General features: G+C 37.5%; 1 protein-coding gene across 1 annotated transcript in view; it reads right to left on the bottom strand.

Annotated features, from left to right (window-relative positions):
* Positions 1 to 23,670, bottom strand: part of LOC150100509 (uncharacterized) — a 1,094,033-nt gene that overhangs the window by 402,515 nt on the left and 667,848 nt on the right. The window contains exon 25 of the mRNA XM_090402670.1: positions 2,391 to 2,504. Coding sequence (XP_090258796.1) covers positions 2,391 to 2,504 — 114 coding nt within the window. The remainder of the gene's footprint in view (positions 1 to 2,390; positions 2,505 to 23,670) is intronic.

Here is a 23,670-nt window from a genome sequence, read left to right as displayed (position 1 = left end):
TCTTTTATAAATAAATGATCATTATCACTCAATTTATGCTTCATCTTCTCGCTTAAAATAAATTCCAGAGGCATCATGCAATAATTGTAATTAATTTATAAATTGGTTCTTAAACTTCGAACTTTTAAACACTTACCAAAAGAAAAAATGTCGGGGATCGTACTTCTGAGAACACGTGATGTAAAGCTGTTTATTTTGAAATTTCCAGTGCAGAACTTCACTTTCAAATATCTAAGCAGGAATATATTCACAGTAGCAGCTCCAACATAGTAGTGAAACAACAGCTTTTATACTCTGGGAACCAGTGGTTAAATTCAGCCGGGTTCTCCAGGTCCCAGCACCGGAATTTTTTTATGCACTGGACCCAGAATATTTTTCTGTTTTGTGACTTTTCTCCCTTTATGATTATTAAGCCTAACACTAGTGGTGGGCCGTACATAAGCACTGTGACACTGCAGCACCCCCCAAGGAAAAAATTTAAAAATTAAAATTTGTGTTTATAAATAATAATAATAATACTTACAACATTATATAAATGCAATACAACATATGTTTTGACATTGATTGAATAGTTAATAATTGGAATTGTTCAATTAACGCTTTAGGTTATGAAATAAATGCACTGTGATCTAACGCCAATAGTTTGCACTTGTCATTGCATGGTTATGTTATTCCCAACTGTAACTGCTCAAGCAGCAGTGTATTTTTAGTATGTTTACGTGCCTTATTTCTATGAGATATGAAACGTTATTCGTTTGCCTTGTTGTTGCACATGACGTCATTAGATACACTGCCGCTTGGGCAGTGTATCTTATGACTGCACTTGTTATTTCTGTGAGATATGAAACGTTTATTATTGGCATGTGTTCGTGAACTATTTTTATGTAAATCTTATTTAATTTTGTTAAAATAACATATAATTATTTATTCATTATAGATACAAGGCTGAATTATGATGAGTGTCACTGTTGAAAATATGAAAAGAATTATCTTTTTAAATTATCGTTACATGAAACAAATGCACTGCGATCTAATGCCAATATTCATTTGCACTTGTCATTGCTATTGAAACGAAACTTTTATTGTTTGTTTGTGGTGAGGATGAAATATTTTTAATAAAGCAATTTTTAATATGTAAATTTATTTATCAATAAATTTGTTACTGAATAGGAAAAAAAATTTTTTTTTGTATATGCAGCATCCCCAGCTTAAAATTTTCACTGGCCGCCACTGCCTAACATGAAACAGACAGCAATGACAGGTTATTAAGAAGTGCATATGATTATTGCAGTATTAACAAAAGATCGTGTGATCAAAAGATAAAAGCAAGCCACACGTTGAGTTGAAATGCTAACTCTCTTCAACCGAATTCCATATGTGAAACTGCCATAACAACATTCACTATATTATATATATTTCTTAGTTTTAACACATTTATGAATTTTAACATGTTCTGTTGAATTTCATTGCTGCTCTGAGAACTCACACACATCTAATTAATACCAATAGTTTTGTTAGATATTGTGTTAGTCATATGTTGTCAAATGGCTTTTCTTGAGCCTATACAGCATAGTTTCTGTATGAGGGGATGTGATTCATTCATTAGTGTAGTTTTTATCCAAGTTGTCACTAATTGTTGAGAAATATATTACACAGACTGCTCATACCTTATTCACTGATATAATAAAAGTAATTGTTTTTCTTGCCACTGCAATATAGTCGCTATTGGGGAGGGGGGGGCGTGTTGATTACCGCAGGAGCAGTTACCACCCCAACTTGTTTCTGTTTAAGCTTTTTTTCATGTGCGAGGTATATGCGAAACTTTTTAATTTCTTTTTTCGAAAAGTAAAATCAGGCATGGTGCGAGTTATATTTGAGTAAGTACAGTATTTCAACTATGGATAAGTAATTTATCCCTGTGGAAGTTGTGATAGATAATAATAATAACAACAATAATATATGCATTTTATTCTGCACAATATTTCAAAATCATCACTTCCTATTTCCAATCCCCAGTGGGAAGATACCATTATATCCACAATAAGAATTCTGTGCACTGAGTCTAATCTTCATGGTATAATCTAGCTTTAACCTGTTAGAAACCTATAATACTGAATATTAATAGTGTAATCCTTTATTTGCATATCTGCATGAAAAGATAATCATTGTTCACAGCATATAAAGTGCAGATTTTTGAATTTCCATTATTTTTTCTCATACACTGATGATGGCTTGTAGGACAGAACTGAAATATTTGTAATTATATGTTGAGTGAACATTTTTTTCTGTGGATGCATGTTTGAGTTATCAATAGATACAAATTACATAATGATACTGGACAGATCTTAGACATTTAAAAAAAAAATAAAAGAAAATAATAGATATCTTACCTGGAAGGCCTCGTAGACCAGGAAATCCAGTAGGTCCGTATGTTCCAGGTGCCGATTCTCCAGGTTCACCTTTTTCTCCTCTCAAACCATGAAAGCCAGTTAATCCAGGGGAACCTAATAAATCCATTACAAATGTAACTACGTATTCACACAGTAATATATATTATTAAAAATCATTTGTAGTGCCACATACTTCTTTACAATGACATTCCATTCTTTTATAGTAGTATTATTAGTAAATTGATGTTTTATTACAGATACAGGTATAAAATCCAAAATTTTGGATATTGTATTTGTAACAACTGAATTATTTTTTCTTTTTTGCATGTCTGTGGGGGGTTGGGGAAGGAAAATATACATAAAGTACATTTATGTAAATTACACTTACCAATGACAAATACAGTCATAGCATAACACGAAAAATAAAAAATAAATATTGAATAAAAATTCCATAAACTTAAGCCATTTAATTTCTCTTAAGCAGATTAAATTGCAGTTAATTTCATATGATTTAATGTTGAGAAACTTCACTTGTAGCATGCTTAACTAACTGTTAATATAAAAGATATTTGCATACTTCATGTGTCTTATATTAATTGTATAAAAATCATAAAATCAAAAATTATTTTCTATTGAATATGTCAGAATAGTAATTCTGTAGAGTAATTGATGTCTCCTGGTTGCTAAGTAAATAATCTACCCAGTTTATGCTAATTGGTTATAGATTCAAAGTGCAACGTTAGAAAATGTGATTGTCTGTTGAAATACTAGTGGTGGCAGGCGGCATTGGTGTAGTTGCGGTTAGTTGTAGTTTGTGGAGTGAGTGGTGGAGACAGAATTGTAGAGTGGATACTCTCCCTCAATGAGTCTTTGGACTCCTTGGAGGTGTCATGTAATAATAATAATATAATATATATATACTAGTAAAATTGAATTTGAACAAGTAGAAATTAAACTTTACTTTTGTACTGTCAAACTTTATTTAAAATGTTGAAAGTTTATTTTTCACTGGGTTAGAGTATAATAAATTTAGTTTAATCCTTTATCCAAGTGTGAGCAAACAAAGTCTGCACCTGAAAGTATCTTCAGGACTGGGGTAAGGTGTTGTACCACCTTACCCCAGTCCTGAAGATACTTTCAGGCACAGACTTTGTTTGCTCACACTTGGATAAAGGATTAAACTAAATTTATTATTTGGTTAAAGTGTAAATTAAAGATGCCAAGAAATAATATCCTTGGTTTCATCCTTTATCATACTCCTCATCATACCAATCATACTTCTTATTATCATACTTGTAAGCAAAGAAAGTTTGCATGTGAAGTGGCTTCATTTATGACTGGGCTACTAGCATATAGAGGCTAATGACTTCACATTAATTGCTGGCTTGGTTGGTCATTCGAACCTGCAGCTAAAAGGCTGCAGGTTCGAATCCCATCATGGGCATGGATGTTTGTAATTGTCTGTGAAAGTATTAGTGGTGGTGGTGGCTGGCGGTAAATGGTGATGTAGATGATGTGTAGATGATGAAGGTGGTTGCGATTGGTGGACACGGAGAGCTGTAGAGTTTGTGCTCCCCTCGATGAGTCTTTGGATTCCATGAAGGTGTCACATAATAATAATAATAAAACCATTATGCTTATTGGATACCAGAAGTTGTATCCAATTGAAAAAAGTTCAGTGTTTGGTTATTAGAGCAGTATTTACTGACTAACTCTTAATCTATAATGCTAATATTAATATGCTACAGATTTACAACTTTCACAGGTGTGATCCACAATCCAAATATAAATACCATCCTTGGTTCATATTCAGTGAGAATGCAGCTGATATAGCCATAGCCATGTTTGTATTTTGTCTGTGGCTTACACCTTTTTGCTTGTTATCATGTCTCTCTCCCACCCCTGACCTCCCCAACAAGTGAGAGATAGTTATTTTTATTTATTTATTTTTTTATAATGTGTCACCTGTTAACTGTTACTGAAGTTCTTTGATGATAATCAAAAGGTGTTATAATACTGTCCTCCATGCATTATTAAAAATTATGGAAACAACTACCATGTTATAGTAAAATTTTAGTTTAATATAAAACAAAATAATTACTCTATGGAGATGGAGAACTGTAGAGTAGGCGACCTCCCTCAGTGAGTCTTTGAGCTCCTTGGTGGTGTCACATAATAATAATAATTACATATCATTACGAGTTACATTAAGCTAGAGAACATGCTCTCATATAATTACTCATGTCAATTAGAACAAAACAGTATGGATGGAGGCCAATAAGAGCTGAAATTATTGCTCAGAGTCCTAAGGTAAGGGTTTGCTGGAAAACTTGAAGAACATGAGTGGGCTGAATGCATGACATCCAAATTCTTGGGTTTTTTAATGTCACTATTATTGTTAAGACTAGGATGGTTGATCAAAATGTCAGGCCAGTAGTTTTAATGGTTAAGCAAATTATTGTGACTTTAGCATACCATGTAGATTATTTTTTTTTTGTATATATGTGTATCCAGATGATGGCACTGATAACAAGAAATATTGAGTGATTATTTTGGTTCATTTGCGCACATAAAGAGGGACCATGGGGCCCTTTCCCCCCCCCCCCCCAAAAAAAAAAAGAAAAAGGAAAAAAACACTAGAAAATTTCCAAAAATATTTTATAAAATATTTTATAAAATATTTTCCTAATTAAAATTATTATTTTTTAAAAATTTATGTTGTGTCTTCTATTTCTATGCTACTTATGGATTAGTGATCACATAAGGTGGGAAAACCTTACAGCATTCGGGAATCCTGGCTGTTGTAAACGCAAAGCGAATGAAGTAGTTCGCGGGCGCTTCTTCGTTTGCCCGAGCTGGGCCAAAGTAGATCATGGGTATCATGTATTGGCAATCACTGCAGATGCTCAGTCAGAGCTCGTATGCAATGCATAGTGTGTATTCTTAAATAGTCTACTCAACTGCACCCAACATTAAATCTTGAGATTTAATATTGAGTAGACTATTTGGGATCGCCCCCCCCCCTCCCCAAGATTAAATCTTGAGTACTCGGCACACCACCAAGATTAAATCCTGAGTGCGCCACTGTTTTCATTTATATTAAACTGAAGTTTTACTATAACAGGAAGCTGTTTCCAAATTTTTAATTATGAATGCTGATCACTGTCTAACTACAAAGGGAAGGTTATAATACTGTGATTATTATTATTACCCCCCAAGACCTCAAGGAGTCAAAGACTCATCTCAGAGGTCCCCCTTTATCACACACATAGCTCATCATGCCGAGTCTTAAACACACTCAAACTCCTTGCAGACACTACACTCTCAGGCAAGGCATTCCAATCATTTGCAACTCTGTACAAAAAAACCTGCCTCTCACTCCCCTACTCACATCCTCCTTATACAGTTTCCAGGGATGACCTCTGGTTCTCCACTGATCTCCCACTATTTTCTGGAGAACTACTCCAACACTGATCCTATAACAACCCCTCACCAACTTGTAGGTCTCTATCATATCTCCCCTCTTCCTCATGTCCACCTGGCTCTGCAAATTACATTATCTCAATCTTTCCTCATTCTTAACATTCCAGAGGTCAGAAACTACCTTAGTCAGTCGCCATTGGACCCTTTCCAACATCTCTTCATACTTCTGAAAACTAGGTGACCAAATCTGGGCACAATGGTCCATGTGTGGCCTAATCAAATACTTATACAATGGAACAAGAATCTCCCTACTTCTACATGTCATTGGCCTCCACATCATTCCAAGAAGCCTTTGTGTTGTCTTCACAATTTTGGCTATGTGTCCCTAAATTTTAGATCCTTATCCACAATCACCCAAAGATCTCTTATTTCCTCCACTTAACAATATATCCTCACCAAGCATAAATTCTGCATCCCATCTTTGTTTTCCAAAATTTAAAACCTTACATTTTGCAACATTGAACTCGCATCCCCATTTCCGTGCCCAATCACTCAATTTATTCAAGTCTTCTTGTAAGGCCACTACATCTTCACTACTCTTCTTAGCTCATCCCAACTTTGCATCATCTGCAAACAACTGAATATCTCCATCCAAATCTTCACCAATATCATTAATATACAATTTAACAGTAATGGCCCTAAAACAGACCACTGAGGCACTCCACTAGTGACTTTCCATTTCCATGATATTGCTCCCATATACACAACTTGTTGATACCTATCAGATAGCCAGTCTCCAATCCCATGCACCAATCTAATATCCAACCCCATCTGCTCTAGTTTGACTGTTAACTTATCATGAGGTACTCTATCAAAAGCCTTTGCAAAATCCAAATATATTACAGTGTATCCTTCTCCTCTGTCCAAGGAAGCAGTCACTTTATTATAATAAGTAGATTACTAAAACATGACCTCCCTTTAGCAAATCCATGCTGTCCATCAACGATTATACCATTGTTGTCAACCCAACTCTGGATCCTAGTTCTCACAAGCTTCTCCAACAACTTAACCACAACACCTGACACACAGATAGGCCTATAGTTTGATGTTTGAGTTCGATCACCTCCTTTAAGAAGTGGCACAATCTTGCCCTCCTTCCATTCCTTAGAAACTTGACCGAGTGCAAGACTCATATTAAAAAAATATGATAAGGCTGGTGTCAACTCCCTGGCACATTCCTTCAGATGACGTGGTGATATATTATCAAGTCCCACACCATATTAACATCTAGTTTACTCAACTCTCCATACACCTCTTGCTCACCTACAGTCAGTCTTCCCCCCATCATCAACTGCTCTCAATCTCTCCATGAAGTCGCATTCACAAGATTGAAAGACCTTTATGAACTGCTCATTAAGTATCTCCACCACACTTTCCTCAACAGCTGTCTCCAATCAATGTCATCCTTCCATAATCATTCTTTCTTTTGCTGGCTACATATCGAAAAAACTCCTGAGGATTCTTTTTGGCTTCATTAGCTAACTGCTGTTCATACCTCTCTTTAGCTACCTTAACCAACCAAGTCACCCTCCTTGTCTGGTCTTTGTAGACCTCACGGAATTGGTTATTTCCACTTCTCTTATGCTGCTTCCACAATGCCCTTTTTCTCTGTATCGCATGCTTAATCTCTTTATTCATCCATCTCACACCTACCTTGTTCAACCTTCTCACCCTTGGAATACATTCAGACATTGCAACTACTAGACAGTTTTTGAATATCCTCCAAGCTGCATTGATCTCTTTTCCAGATAACTCCGCATTCAATGCTACACCTGCAAGCTGTCTCCTGAGCTCTTCATAATCACCCTCCTTTTCTCTTCAGAGGTCCTCACACTGCTGGCAACCACCCAGGTAATCACCTCATGGTCCCTCTCACCAATTGGTGGATGATCTGACACCTCATTTATGATTATATGCTCTGATAAGATGACCAAATCCAAGACCCTCAATCCTCGTGTTCCCTCTGTTACATACTGTGTGAGGTAGTTATCCCTCAAAAACTCAAGAAACTCATTTTCTTTACTTCTAGTTGCTATTTCATCATTCCAGTCTATATTGCCATAATTAAAATCACCCATAATGATCACCCTTTTCTTATTTGCTTGGCTAATTTGATCATACATTTCATTATCACCATCGTCCAGATTACCTGGTCTATAACAACATCCCACCAAGTATTTGATTCTATTCACTCTATATCACACCATACTGCCTCAAAACCATTGGCACTATTTCCCTCTAGCATCTCTACTTTGTATGGACATAACTCTTTCTCTATCATCAATAGTACTCCCCCCCCTTTTTTTTTACCCCTTCTATCCTCACGAAACACATCATACCCTTCCATCTCCATTCCTGTCAGGATGTCATCGTCTTCCAACTATGTCTCACTTATTCCGATAATATTTGGGTGAACAGACGCAATTAGTGCAACCATTTCATCTGCCTTGTTTCTTATACTTCTAGCATTTGTATACAAACACAACAGCTCATTTCTGGATCTAAAGCTAGTTCCATTGATACCACTCACTCAATGTGATCTCTCTATGCTCAGCTGGAGTCATTTCCCTTTCTCTTTCTTCATTTTAGAACCCTTTTCCATTCCAACTGGTTAATTCTCATTCCTTTCTACACATGCTCTTGCCTCCTCTTTGAACATCCACCTTTCTCACATTGTGTACCCCTCTCCGCCATGAGCCTCCACATTTCCCTGCTCCTCTTGCACACTCATTCTCTCATTTTCTATACTGAATTCTACTCATTTCCCCATTCATAACCACCTCTTCCACATCACTTCCTGCTTGCTCTGATTCATTCTCTCTACCTTCCAGCAGCAGTCTCTCCAAGCGACTCACACCATAACCACTCAAATGCAGTCCATCGCTCCCATATAGCTCACTTTGTCCCTCAAACTCATTCCACACATTAACAAACTATACTCCTGTCATCACATATTTCAGCCAGCATATCATTCATTATACTCAAATATGATTTCAGAGAATGAAAACTGTTGATATTTTTTAGTTTAATTAAAATACAGTAGCATAAGTATAGTTCCTAATTCATTTCTGAATTAGGAACTGATATAAAGTTCTGAAAACCCCAATGACAGAATGATAACTTTGAAGTTTCCTACACAGGAGGAACACATGCAGACAAAGAAAGAAACTGAAAATAAAATCAAAGTAGTGTGTATTTCATGTTGCACAGATTTATATAGATAATGTTAAGTAACAATAAGTAAAATTAATTGTAGTTAGAGGAATTTCATCATTTGTCTCTTGTAAGATCAGTGCTCTGCTTACAAAAGGGCTTAAGTGACTAAAAATGCACTATAGCTAGTTTCTTGAGTAGGGTTCCGGATCATCTATTCGCCAAAGTACTGACATACATTTTTCATTTTTCATAGGTTTAATGTTGATAAAGGAGTATACAGTTACAAGGTTAGAAATTAAAGGACATGCATTTTCAAAGAGGACAAAGAAAACCAAATGGGAGGGGTGAGTGAGGTAAGATGTTATTGATAACATCAGCAGAATGCAACCAACAACAATTCAAGTTCAGTGAGAAGGCAGGGATAAGGATATAGCAGTGAACTTTAGGCAGTCTGATGTGAAATACAGGTCGATAGGACAAAATATAGACATCAAACCCCTTTGGTTTTTGTTTATTTACATTTACACTTATCACCATCCTGCCCACAAAGATCTATTTCACTAGGATAAAAGAGAGTTGGTAACTAATATAAGCTAGATGGTGCAAAGAAATATATAGATATATCAATAGATTAAATGGGGATAAGCATGTCTGAGGAGAAGAAATTTATTAGAAGGATACAGATTGGAAGGAAGAAAAGACAGAGACAGAACTACAGTGTGAGTCGTTATGACAAACAGGCAACTATTTGGAGAAGTGCAATGCTAGCTGTGCACAAGAAATGGGCGTAAGTCGTTCAAGGGAATTCGAGGAAGTAGCATCAGACTGCATACCTATGGTCAAGAAGTAAATGGAATTAAATGGATGATAACTGCCATCAAGAGGAACTGCAAAGCAAGTAAAGACATTGGAGAGAGGGAATATAAAAAGAAATGTGATCAGCAAGCTCTTGATTATACAAAGGAAAGTAAGAAGGATGACCAACACAGTAAAAAAGGAAAAACCAGAGGGAATCAATTAACTGAGCAAACCATAGGATATACCCCCCAAAAGTTTTTTTTTTTTTTTTTTGTTGTTGAATAAGAGAAAGAGTAGTAATGGAAAGAAAATATTCAGGGAAGACAATACAGATAGTAAAAAGACAACAAAAGCAGAAGAAACAGGTGAATTAATGTGTGATCACATTTTGAGAATGAATTAATCCAGATGGAAATAATCCAATGACTGATATGACTATATGGACTGATGATTAGCATAATCATTGGTCCATATAGTCATATGATGGGTGATGATTAGCATAACATATATTATAAATACAGCCATAGGATTAGATAGGATATTTGCTCACATGTCGTGAGAAAGTGCAAAACTAGCAGTGGAACTTACCAGGCAGTTTAAAACTACACAGGTAGGGTCCCAGAGGATGCAAAATATGGACCTGTCTATAATCTCTATATTTAAGCAGTATGATTAAGGTTTGGGAAAAGTTGGTTAAGGAAAGAATTCAGGAATACATAGATGAGAACATTATATGGAGGAAACAGAATTTGTGACAAGAAGTCCTGCCTTAGTAATTATTTATTTTTTATTAAGAAGATTACTTCATAATAAGTGAAAAGGTTTTTTTTTTTTTTTTTTTTATTAACCAACTTCACTGCTTGGCCTTTGCAATGTCATTTGACAGGGTACCTGATTGAATACTTATAATAAAGCAAATGGTGATGGATATAAAGCTAATAACATGGTTAACAGAGCAACATCCAAGAACAGTATATGGCAGAAGAGAATCCAGGAGTAAGTGGGTGACTGGTGGTTTGCCACAGAGATCTGTACAAGGTTTCACTACTGCTGTTTTCTTTGTATATTAGTAAGATATGGGATAATATGAGAAGTAATATTCTTAATGTTTGCTGATTTTGTTATCTGAGGAAGACAACAATAAATAAAATTGATCTATCAGGATGATTTGAGTAGTTAGACATCATGTGCAAAAGATAATAGTTAACAGTTCAATGCTATAAAGTTATGTACTTGAGGTTAAAAAAAAATTACAGTCTACATATTAACGAAAGCACAATGCAAGAAACTGGTGAGGACAGAGATCTGGAGGTGCTGGGAATTAAACTCATATATCTTGCAAAAGGAATTTTTATTTTGGCCAGCCTGGTTGGCCGAGTGGTTAGCGTATCCTATCTCCAGCCAAAAGGCTGCGGGTTCGAATCCAGGTGTGGGCATGGATATTTTTTTTTTTTTGTGAAAATACTAGTGATAGTGGTGGTTGGAGGTAGATGGCATTGGTGTAGATGATGAAGATAGTTGCGGCTGGTGGAGTGATAGAGACGGAGAGGTGTAGAGCAGGTACCCTCCATCGATGAGTCTTTGGATTCCCTGGAGATGCAGAGTTGTGAATGCCTTGCCTGAGAGTGTGGTGTCTGCAAGGAGTTTGAGGGTGTTTAAGACATGGTATGATGAGATGTGTGATAAAAGGACCTCCCAGATGAGTCTTTGACTCCATGAGGTCTTGGGGTAATAATATAATCACATACTATGCCTGGCTTTGTTTGCCTGGGTTTTCTAAAGATGAGGACAAGGTGGAGAAGATCTCGGGAATGTCTGTTTGAAGTTCATGAAATTTAGCTGATAGGCAGAAGAGAGAGAGAAATAGACAGAGAGAGGATGTGATAGAAACATACAAGTTGCCAAATAAAGTTTTATAGAACAGATAGAGGGAAAATTTTTCAGTACATAGTAAGAACGGAAAGAACAGTAGTGAATCTTTGGAATAGTTGAGTAAAACTATAGTTAACATGGAGGTGAGAACACATTTATGCAGGAAGAGAATGGCTAATAAGTCAAATGAATTGCTAGTGGCAGCTGTAATTACAGCATCAATGAATGATTTAAGGAAAGGTACAACAGGCATTGTGTGAATAATTGTAACCACAATGGAGTTTTGAGACTCAATGAAGATTCTTTGTTAATAATAATATCTCTAGTTAGTAATAATATTAGTAATGTTAATTATCATTCACAAAACAGATATGTGCAGATCTGCCAAAAATGCTTAGTTGAAAGAAAAAAAAAACAAAAATGTGTGAAGTCAATAAAATGAATGATGCAAGACTATATATATACATACATATATATTATTATTATTATTATTCAGGCCTCCAAGGAGTCAAAAGACTCATCGAGGGAGGTCCTTCCTAAGACACAAAGTCTGTCAAGACTCATCGAGGGGAGGTCCCCCCCTGAGAAACACAAAGTTTATCATACCACTCTTTAAAGTCACTGACCGTTCTCGCTCCCACCACTCCATCAGGCAATGCATTCCACGGCTCAACCACCCTCCACACAAAGAAACCACTCCTTACCCTCTTGCTCACAGTTTCCTTTCGTAACTTCCAGGGATGGCCTCTTGTCATCACTCCTTCCCGCTGATCAACCAAGCGAAAGAACTCCCCAGTGTCAACCATGTAACCACCTCTCAACAGTTTAAAAGTCTCAATCATATCACCTCTCCTTCTTCTATCCACCAAACTCTGCAGTCCACATTCTCTCAGCCGATCCTCATAACTATCCTTGTACAGTCCTGAAACCATCTTTGTCATCCGTCTTTGTATCCTTTCCACAGTTAATTTATCCCCTTCAAATCCTGGGGACCAAATCTGAGAACAATAGTCCAAGTGTGGTCTGATCAGAGACTTATAGAACGGAATGATAACCCTCTTATCTCTGCAGGTCAGTGTCCTTCTCATAATAGCAGCAATCCTCTGTGTTACCTTCACCACCTTTGCAATATGTCACCTAAACTTCAGGTTTCTATCAATCATCAACCCCAGATCTCTTGTCTCCCCTACTTCCTCCAGTATAACTCCTCCCATAGAGTATGCAGCATCCCATCGATGTTTCCCAAACCTCAAGACCTTACATTTTGCTGCATTAAACTGACACCCCCATTCATTTGCCCATCTATCTAGCTTATTTAAATCCTCTTGCAGGGCTACCACATCTGCGCTATTACTAATAATCCTTCCCAGCTTCGCATCATCCGCAAACAGCTGAATATCCCCCTGCAATCCACTGGCTATGTCATTGATATAAAGGTTAAACAATATAGGTCCTAGTACTGAGAACTGTGGGACCCCACTTGTAACCCTCTGCCTCCTGGAAACTGCTCCACCATACACAACTCTCTGATACCTATCAGACAGCCAATCCTGAATCCAGTTGACCAATCTGACATCCAGACCCATGTGCTGCAACTTAAATATCAGCTTATCATGTGGTACCCTGTCAAATGCCTTCGCCAAGTCTAAGAAAATTGCAGTATATGCCTTTCCCTCATCTAATGCTCTTGTAACTTTATTATAAAAGGCTAGCATATTGCTAAAACAAGAGCGTCCTTTCACAAATCCATGTTGATTCTCACAGATAACATTACCCTCATCTGCCCAATGCTGTACACGGTCCCTCACTACTTTCTCCAAGATCTTAACAACTACTGATGACACACAGACTGGCCTATAATTAGACACTTCAAGTCTGTTACCACCCTTATGCAATGGCACTATCTTACCTTCCTTCCATTCCCTGGGCACCTTTGCCAAAGCCAGACTTTCATTGTAAAGCCACGTTAAAGGAATTGTCAATTAGCTAGCACATTCTCTCAAAACTCGTGGCGAAATACCATCCAGTCTCACAGCTTTACTGACATCCAGAGTACTCAGTATCTGAAACACACTCTCCTCCTGTACCTCCAGACCTCGTACCAGTCCTATCCCTCTAGCATTAAAACTGACTCCTCCAGGATGAAATACTCCAATAAAGTGTTCATTGAACAATTTCACTATGTCCTCTGCATCAGTCACTCTATTCCCATTTTTATCCCACAATATCATTCTTCCACAGTCATTTCTCCTCCTACTGGCCACATAGCTAAAAAATTCCCTAGGATTTTCTTTGGATCTTAGGGCCAATCTCCTGTCATATTCCAGTTTCGCTTTCCTTACCACAGGAGTCACTCTTCTGGCCTGTGTCTTATATTCTTCACCCATCCTCTCTTCACCTGTCTCCTTATATCTCTTCCATAGCCTCTTTTTCGCATGCAGTTCCTGTTTAATGTTGTTTGTCATCCACTTTACTCCAAATTGCGCCCTCTTCTTCACTCGTGGTATACAACTTACCATTGCTGATAACAAATATTCTTTCACAATTTCCCATGCACTGGTGATATTCCGGCCGTCCAATTCCTCCCTCCATGAAACTTCCCAAAGTTGACGTCTAAGACTATTATAATCACCTGCCTTATAATTCCACATAAGTTCCCATCTCTTTGATACTCCTGCATGTCTAATAATTTTCCATGTCAACATCATATGGTCACTCTCTCCAACTGGTGGGAGAGACGTCAACTCAGTTATTATCAACTCTTCTGATGCTATAACCAAATCCAAAATTTTTGAACCTCTTGTTCCCTCTGTTACATGTTGCCTAAGAGATTTGTCCCTCAAGAATTCTAGAAATTCCATTCCCCTATTGTTACATGCATCTTTCTCTCTCCAATTTATACTACTGAAGTTAAAATCTCCCATAACAATCATTCTTCTTGCACTTGTCAAACTTAGCTGTCTAAACATCTCCTGGTCCCCATCCTCTGTGCTCCTGGGTCTGTAGCAACACCCCACTAAATATCCTGTCTTGCCTACCTCTACCTCACACCATACGCTCTCAAAATCATTTGTCTCACTTCCTTCCAAATTCTCCACTCTTAGAGGACATAGGTCATCACTTATCATAAGCAGCACCCCACCACCACGCTTTCCCCTCCTATCCTGACGAAAAATGCTATACCCAGCGACTTCTATTCCTGTTTTTATATCCCCTTCTGTCAACCACGTCTCAGTGATCGCAATAATTTTTGGCCAGGCTGATGCTATCTGCGCCACCAATTCCTCTCCCTTATTCCGGATACTTCTGGCATTAGTATACAGCATATAAATGCCATTGTTTCTATACCCAGCCTTATCCCTTCTAGACTCCACTGGGCTCAGTGTTACCTGACATTGTCTCCCTTCTCCCAAGTATCCATTCCCACAAGAGGCCACCCCTGCTATCATCCTCCCTGGGACACACTGACTCGTTCAGAACAGCAATCTCTCCAGATGCCTACGCCCTTCCTCATTCAAATGTAAACGGTCTCTCGCATACAACTCCTCTCTTTCCTCAAACGCACTCCAAGCATCCATATATACCAGTCCTCTCTTGTCACACATTCTCGCTATTATGCCATTCAATATCACCGCTCTTCTGCTCAGCTCATCATTATCATACCTAGGCAACACGCACACTATTTTTCCTCTCTCTGTCTTCTTCCGTACAGTCTCAAGCAAAAATCTCATATCTCTCGCTGCCCGACTTACATTACCACTCAAGTCATTCGTTCCTACCATCACAATCATCTCATCCACCCTTTCACCTCTCTTAATTGCCATAGCCACCCTTTCTATTGTTCCTCCTGGCAAACACTCCTCACGCATCCTATCTTGAACACCACGGATCATTGAGTCACCATACATTATACCTCTTACCATTCCCTCGCTCCTATTGTTTCCATTCTCTCCTCTTCTTTCATTCCCATACCTCTCTCTTCTACTGTTTCCATTCTCTCCTCTTCTAGCACTCCCATACATCTCTCTCGTTCCCTCTCTCCTACTGTTTCCATTTTCTCCACTTCTAACACTTCCATATCCCTCTCTCATTCTGTCTCTCCTACTACTGTTTCCATCTGCTCGTCTTCTAGCATTCCCATACCTCTCTCTCATTCCATCTCTCCTACCGTTTCCATTCTCTCCTCTTCTAGCACTTCCATATCTCTCTCTCATTCCGTCTCTCCTACTGTTTCCATCCTCTCGTCTGCTAGCATTCCCATACCTCTCTCTCTTTCCCTCTTTTCTACTGTTTCCATTCTCTCCTCTTCTAGCACCCCCATACCTCTCACTCATACTCCTTAAATTCTCTCTCTCTCCTACTCTGATTTGCCTTGCATTTATCTCTTCCATTCTCCTAATCTTATCTTTCATACTTCTGCTCTCATTCACTAGACATTCCACCTCCTCTTTCAACTCATCTATCTCCCTCTGCAGGTCAGTCACTCTTAATCTAAATTCACTCTCCCATACAAAACCATCTCCTAAACTTCCACAGTCACTCACACCTTCCACACTATCAACTATTATTTTCTCATTCGCTCCTATCATACTACTTGTCTTCCTATTCTCCGTTCCTGGAGCAACAAAGTCGGATATCGATATATCTAATGTATTTATTTCCTCCAACTGCCTGCATTTGGCGCACATACGCTCTCCACTCTCTTTAACAAGCCACATATGTAATTCCCGAGAAGCATACATGCCGCAAGTACTGCATGCCACAAAGTCCTTTATGATATTGCTAATAATTGAGTTTTTAAATGGCGGAGGACTTGGCGTTACGCCACTTGCGACTGAATCCACCATCATTCCTTACTGCCGAGTAGCGTAATCTTTAATAATTATTCAATTAATAAATAAGAGGGGAAAAAAGTACAAACATCAGAACATTTAAAGTACTAAATATAATTAAATAAATGAAATATAACTAAATACAGTAACTTAGCTTCGTTTTGTCTTCCACCGTTACGCGTTCGATTCCGATGGTACCAACATATATTGTATCGCGACAGCAACTAACTTCCAAAAAAAAAAAAAAAAAACAACCACTGAAGTACACTCGTATTCAGAGATACAATTTAGCACTCAAAAACGTAGAAAAACGGGGGAAAAAGCGGACTATTCACCGATTAAAAATCACTTTCTTCTGCACAGCTCAAATTCACCGGCACGTGCTACGGCGACGCTAAATGCAATAAACCAAATGAACTTGTCTAAGTCACTTGATTATGATTAACTTCTGACTAAACTGTGGAAATATGGTGGCTTAGCTGCCATCAGTTTCATGCTTGAACTTTTTAATCAAATACTATATACTGATGAAATTTCAGATAACTGGAAATCAGGCATCATAATGCTAGTTTTCAAAAGAAAAGATAAACAAAGATGTAAAAATTATAGACCCATTACACAGCTATGAAATCTTCCATGCATTATACAAAATAGAATTCAGACTTGAATAAATGAGACAACAAGAGAAGTTCAACCATGCTTCAGTCCTAGGAAGTCTACCATAAACCACATTTTTACAGTTAACAGCCTGGTTAAAAAGTATTAGGCATACAATTTACATATATACTGTAGTTTTATTGACTATAAACAATTGTTTGATTAAAATGATAAGCATCTTCAAAATCTATGTATGAGATTACATTCAAAAATAGAAACCAAAATTACAATTATTATAAGCGATACGAAATATAGATTCAAGATAGTTACTATCTATTGCAAAGAAATACACAAAACTTTAGCCAAAGAACTGGTCTACAAATAAATGGCACAAATATCGACCAATTATATATGCAGATGATATTATTCTTACAGAATCTAAAGCACAATTGGAAAATAAAATAACATTTTTAAATGAAGAGCAAAACTTTGGAATAAAAACACTGAGGAACAAAATTTTACAAAAGTCATCTCCCCCCGCAGATTAATTTAGTGGAAGTGGAGCACTTTCCCTGGTACTGTTTCTCCATCGATGCAATTTTCTGATGGAAATGTTCACTACGCTCATCACTGACTATGCCACAGTTGTTGAAGAAGAAATCCAAGTGGGAATGGAGCAAATATATTTTTTAGGACATATTGCATCCAAGTTTGTAATATAGAGACAATAAGTCCTCAACCAGTTCCTTGTATAGTTTTTTGCCCTGACATTTCCAATAAAGTTAGGTGACAATGAAATGCGTCTCAAGCTTTCCTCATCACTCTGCAGTAGGTTGTCGAACATCTCATCAATGAAGAATTTTTGTGGGTCCTTGGATCTCAGGACCCACAAAAATTCCCTCTTTAATTTTTGCTTCACTGAGCCGAGAGAATTTCTCAGCCAGGTACTTGAAAGCTGATTGAGTCCAGTCCATGGCTTTTACAAAGTTTTTTTACCAGGCCGAGTTTGATGTGTAGAGGTGGAAGAAGAATTCTGTGATTTTCTGCCAACATTCCTCTCTTCGACTTTCAGAGATTTTCTCATATGTCAGTCTCTTTTCGCATAGTGTGAAGTCCTTGTTCAGCTGTCCCATTCACATAAAAAAACAGCAGTACTTTGTAGATCCCAGCTCAGACCCATTAACGCAGACACTACCTTCAAGTTACCACAGACATGTGGTAACTTGAAGGTAGTGAATATACATCTTTATCCACCTTTACAACGAGTTGCCCTGTGTTGCACTACCTATAGACTTGAACTACGTTCATGCGCAAACTTAACTGTTTTGCTTCGGAGAAAGAGTAAAAAAAAAGTTTTTAAAATTACTTGGTATCCTTAATATATATTATCCCTAACGTAAAAAACTTTTCACATCTTTATCTCATTAGAGTTTCTCATTCAAAGTAAAAGCACCTTGTAGCAACTTGTATAGGTAAAGTTGATAAGGCTCTGTATTTACTAAAAACCTTGGTATTTCAGGGTCTAGCTACTCACTGAGGAGACTCCAAAAACGGTTGAAACCGGTCTGGGTAGTGACCCCCCACCCATAATGTATAACAGTATACATCTCTTAGTGAGATGTGTTTTACATTATGGGAAATACTAAGAATAGTGATCAGAGCTTTACCCACCTTTACCAGTTGCCCTGGTGTTGCACTACCTTTAGACTTGAACTACGTTCAGGTGCAAACTTAACTGTTTTGCTTACTTGGGAGAAGGAGTAAAAAAAAAAAACCAAGTTTAATTATATACATATATGTCTGTATATCATCATCATCATCATACGTATCAAGGATTTATGCCTACATTGGCCTGTTCCGACCTTAGAAGTCATCGTTGAATAGTTTAAGAGGACGTCATGGTTTTCTTTTTCTTAATGGCTTGTACTTTAAGGCTTGTTTTGGTAATCTTTCTGATTTCATTCTTTGAATGTTTCCATCCATTTATGTTTATGTTTTTTAATTTTTTCTATTACTGGTTCTTGGTTTAATTCTTTCATAATATCTTCGTTTCTTTTATAGCGTACAAGTAGGATTATGTTCTCCATGTCAGGGGACTAGCCTGACGATCGAATAGTTCAGTGGCAGGGCTGCTACCTTAAGGCTTCTGAACTAGCCTTCTTCTGAATTTAAACCCATAGGAGGATAGGGTATATTGAAGAGAAAAGAGTAGATTATAGAAGAAATATAGTAAGGTTTATAGAGAGGGCATAGTTGTAAGGCCAGAAATGAAAAGACCCCATGGCCCTCGAGTACTCTAATAGCATAAGGGTCATAAAGTAAGAAGAGTTGGCTGATAAGGCCTTATCAGTATTAAAGTAAGTGGATCTTCCTCAAAGTAGAAGAAGGAGAGGATAGATCCAGCTAGGGGTCCATGGGAGTGCCGCTTCCCTTACAATCAAGATGACTGCCCCTTATGGCCATGTTGGTCCACGAGTCCTTATTCAGTATATTTGGACCACCCCACCATATATATATATACACACACATGCATGCGCATGTACACACACACACACAAACATGGTGGGCTCGCCTATCCGCCACCCAGGGGACGAGCTCTCTAGGGGTTACAGGGTCCCCTGAGAGGTCTGTGTATATATATATTATATAAAGGGTGTCCCAAAATTCACGCAAGAAGTAATTTTAATAGAAAACACAGGTTTTTTTAATTAAAAATTGTAATTTCTTATTGATTCATAAAGTATACAGTATAGGGTTATGCATGGAATAGCATATCGGGTAAATAGCCTCCATGGCTTTGCTGGCACATACACACTCTTTTCTCGAAATTTTCCATGACCGTTTTGCATAAACGTGGCTGAATTTTGTTCATACTGCACTCAATTTCCTCTTTCAAGGTGTGGGTGGTTATGGGCTTGTTGGCATAAACCTTAGACTTCAAAAAACCCCAAAGAAAAAAAGTCCAATGGCATTAAGTCACATCTGGGCGGCCAATTCTGATTACCAAAATGGGAAATTACACGACCAGGAAATGACTCATGCAGTAATTAAATTGTTTCTCAGGCCGTATGGCATGTGGCACCATCTTGTTGAAACCGCATGTCGTCCACATCCGTATCTTGCAATTTAGGCACAAAAAACTGGATTATTAGGTCATGATAGCGAGCACCATTAACTGTTACTGCCTTACCACCCGCATTTTCGAAGAAGAATGGACCAATGATGCCTCCAGCCCAAAATCCGCACCAAACAGTGACACGTTGTGGATGCATTTGTTTCTCAACAATCATTCGTGGATTTTCTGAACCCCAAACGCGACAATTTTGTCGATTAACGAAGCCATCAAGATGAAAATGAGCCTCATCGCTGAAGATGATTTTGTTCGAAAAATAAGCATCCACTTGTTGTTCCATAATCCATTCAAAGAACTCTCTTTGCTGTGTGTGGTCAGTAGGCTTCAGTTCTTGAGTCAATTGAAATTCATAAGCATAAAGATGCAAATCTTTCATGAGAATACGCTGTAGAGAGCTTCTCGAGATGCCCAATTCAAGACCATGGTGCCGAATTGATGTTCCTGGACTCTCAGCAACACTCTCATGAACTGCTTCGATGTTTTCTGTTGAACGACAGCCAGAGTGTATAAGATCACTAATTGATCCAGTTTCCTTGAATTTTTTAATTAATCTTTTCACAGTTGATGAAGTTAAATCACTATTCCGACCATATTTTGTACGAAAATTGCAAACTGTAGCTGCCAAACCTTCATTATTTTTAAAATAAAGCTCAACAACGAAAATGCTTTGTTCTTTCGTGTAGCGCTTCATTTGTAATAACCCTGAACTGTCAGCAGTCACGCGGTCTTTTTTTTCTCGTTGGCAACACTTTACCGCACAAATGGCGCTAAATTTAAATCTCGCGTGAATTTTGGGACATCCTGTATATGTATATATATATTATATGTATTCTTGATCTTCTACTCAGTTGTAATGATACATTTTAGAGAATAAATTTTAAATGACTTTAAACCGAGATAAAATATTAAATTTTAATGATAATGATGCAACTAGATTCAGCCTTTTACAGCCTTCTTCAGGTATCCACTAAAGGTAGAACACAGTAATAAAAAATTGAAGATACAAAAAACTGAGAATTACAGGCAAAAAATGCAATACATAATTGACACAAAAACATTGTATTTTTCAAGTTGTTCTATCTAACGTGCTATTGTTTGTTGCATGCGTGCTTGCAGGTTCTCGTGAGTGCCAGTATTGAACAACTGCAGTATGGCTATCAGGGATGTTATAACTCAATTGCTGTTTAAATGTTCAGGATTAAGGAGGATTTCTCTGGACTCCAAGATTTTCCTTTCAAATTCATCACTGCAGCGAAAAATGTTTTCGGATTTATCCCAGCAAACTGAGTGACTGTACATCGTCATAAGGGTTATTAGAGAAAAGAACATGACTGGATAGTGCAGATGCATGTGATCTTTTATAGCAGATGTCTCTCTCTTATGCTCCTCAATACGCAGTTCAACAGATTTGTTAGTCTGTCCAAAATAAGGAATATTACAGTCGCACCATAACTTGTAAACACCTGGATATTTCAGGTTATGATGAATAGGCTTCAGATGGCTTATAAGAGAACGGACTTTAGGGAGTGTAGTGAAAAACATCCTAATGTTGCATTTTTTAAGGACTTTAGCCAATTTATTGGAGACTGACCTAATGTAAGGTAATTGAGATGCTACCTTTAAAATCAGTAGTTTCTGTAGTACGCTGCCGAAGGATCCAGAAGAAATTTATTAATTGTTTTTTCAGAACATCCATTTTGTTTAAAGATAAGAGAAAGTTGTTCAATTTCTTTTTGGAGTTCATCTGGTTCATTTAAAAGAGATCGTGCTCTGTGTCCTAAGGTAGAAATAGTTCCGAGCTTTTGTGGTGGAAAGTGATGAGATTGACAGTGCAGATATCTGTTAGTATGAGTTGGTTTTCGGTATATAGAGATTTTAAAAAATTTCTATATACCGAAAACCAACTCATCGTAAAAGAACCACACATGTCAGGATTGTTACAGGGGCGCTTAGATCGAAATGGCATGCAGACGACAAAAACCCTAGCGCCGATTCTGCTTATGGGTATGAATAATGCTATACATTATGGGAAGGGTCCCTACCCAGACCAATTTTGACCTTTATTGAGGTGAAAAAGTAAAGGGTTGCTTATCATAGGCCTAGAGGAGTTAGTAGAAGGGTGCAAGAAAGCCTGATAGTATTAGGAGAAAGAATTAGGTGGTATTAAGGCTATCTGCTAAGTGCTGCTGTATTCTTATCTTAAATCTTAAAATTTCTTTCTTCTACTTGTTTCTGCCTTTCCAATCTCTATATTAATGTTTTTAATAATGTTGCTACATTCTATACCATTGCACTGGTTTGTTACAAACTAGCTTCTCTCTTTATACAGGTCTTTCAACTTTTTTCTTACGAGGAAACCCTGTTGCTTTCCCTATTCCATCATATTCTGCTCTACTGTTTGTTTGAATTTTAACCACATATCCCAATTCCAGGTAACTTTATTCCAATTTGAACAGAGGGTTTTAAATTTAGTTGAAAAGTTTTAACGAGAACCATGGTCTCATCAATCTCTTGGAGTACTGTTCCATCAATGTAGTACACAGCTAGTAATCTTTTAATCCCAAAATGCATAACTTTACACTTTTCTACATTGAACTGGCATCCATTACCTTTTGCTCATTTTGCCAGCTTATTTAAATCATCCTGTAAACTCTCAACATCAGCTTGATTTTTTATTGCACTACCCAACTTTGTATCATCAGCAAACAACTGAATATCTCCCTTCAAGCCATTTCCTATATCATTTATATACAAATTAAACAATAACGGCACAAGCACATAACTAATCATCTGCCTCATCCTGGACTCTACTCCTCCATATGCTACTTTCTGGTATCTCTCCATGAGCCATTCTCTTATCCATATTCACTAGTTTAGTATCCATCCCCATCTGCTCCAATTTGTGCAACAGTATTCCATGGGGTACCTGTCAAAAGCCTTAGCAAAATCCAGAAGTATCACTGTGTAGCCATTCCCCTTGTCCAACTCAGATGTCATTCTATTATAAAAAGTTAATAAATTGCTAAGGCAGGACTGACCTTTAATAAAACCATGTTGGCCCCTACAGAGTATCATATTCTGATCCATCCATTCTTGAATTCTGTTCTTAACCAACTTTTCCAATACTTTTTCCGCCACTCCTGAGATGGTGATTGGTCTGGAATTAACTACCGCAGTCTTAGAGCCACCTTTATGAAAAGGAACCACTTTGCCTTCCTTCCACTCTCTAGGGAAGAGTATCAGAGTTCAAACTTAAGTTAAATAACCAAGTAAGAGGCATTGACAATTCCTTTGCACATTCACGTAATACCTGAGCTGATATTCCATCTAAACCTACAGCAGTGTTTGCATTTAAATTCTGCAATATACTAAGTATCTCTGATTCATGAAATTCAATTCTCACATCAGT

This window comes from Typopeltis vanoorti, chromosome 13 (genome assembly GCF_054136105.1).
Source record: "Typopeltis vanoorti isolate ZY-2024b chromosome 13, IOZ_Tvanoo_1.0, whole genome shotgun sequence".
NCBI lineage: Eukaryota > Metazoa > Arthropoda > Arachnida > Uropygi > Thelyphonidae > Typopeltis > Typopeltis vanoorti.
The sequence above is the reverse complement of the archived record's forward strand: the minus strand, read 5'-3'. Positions and strand labels throughout refer to the sequence as shown.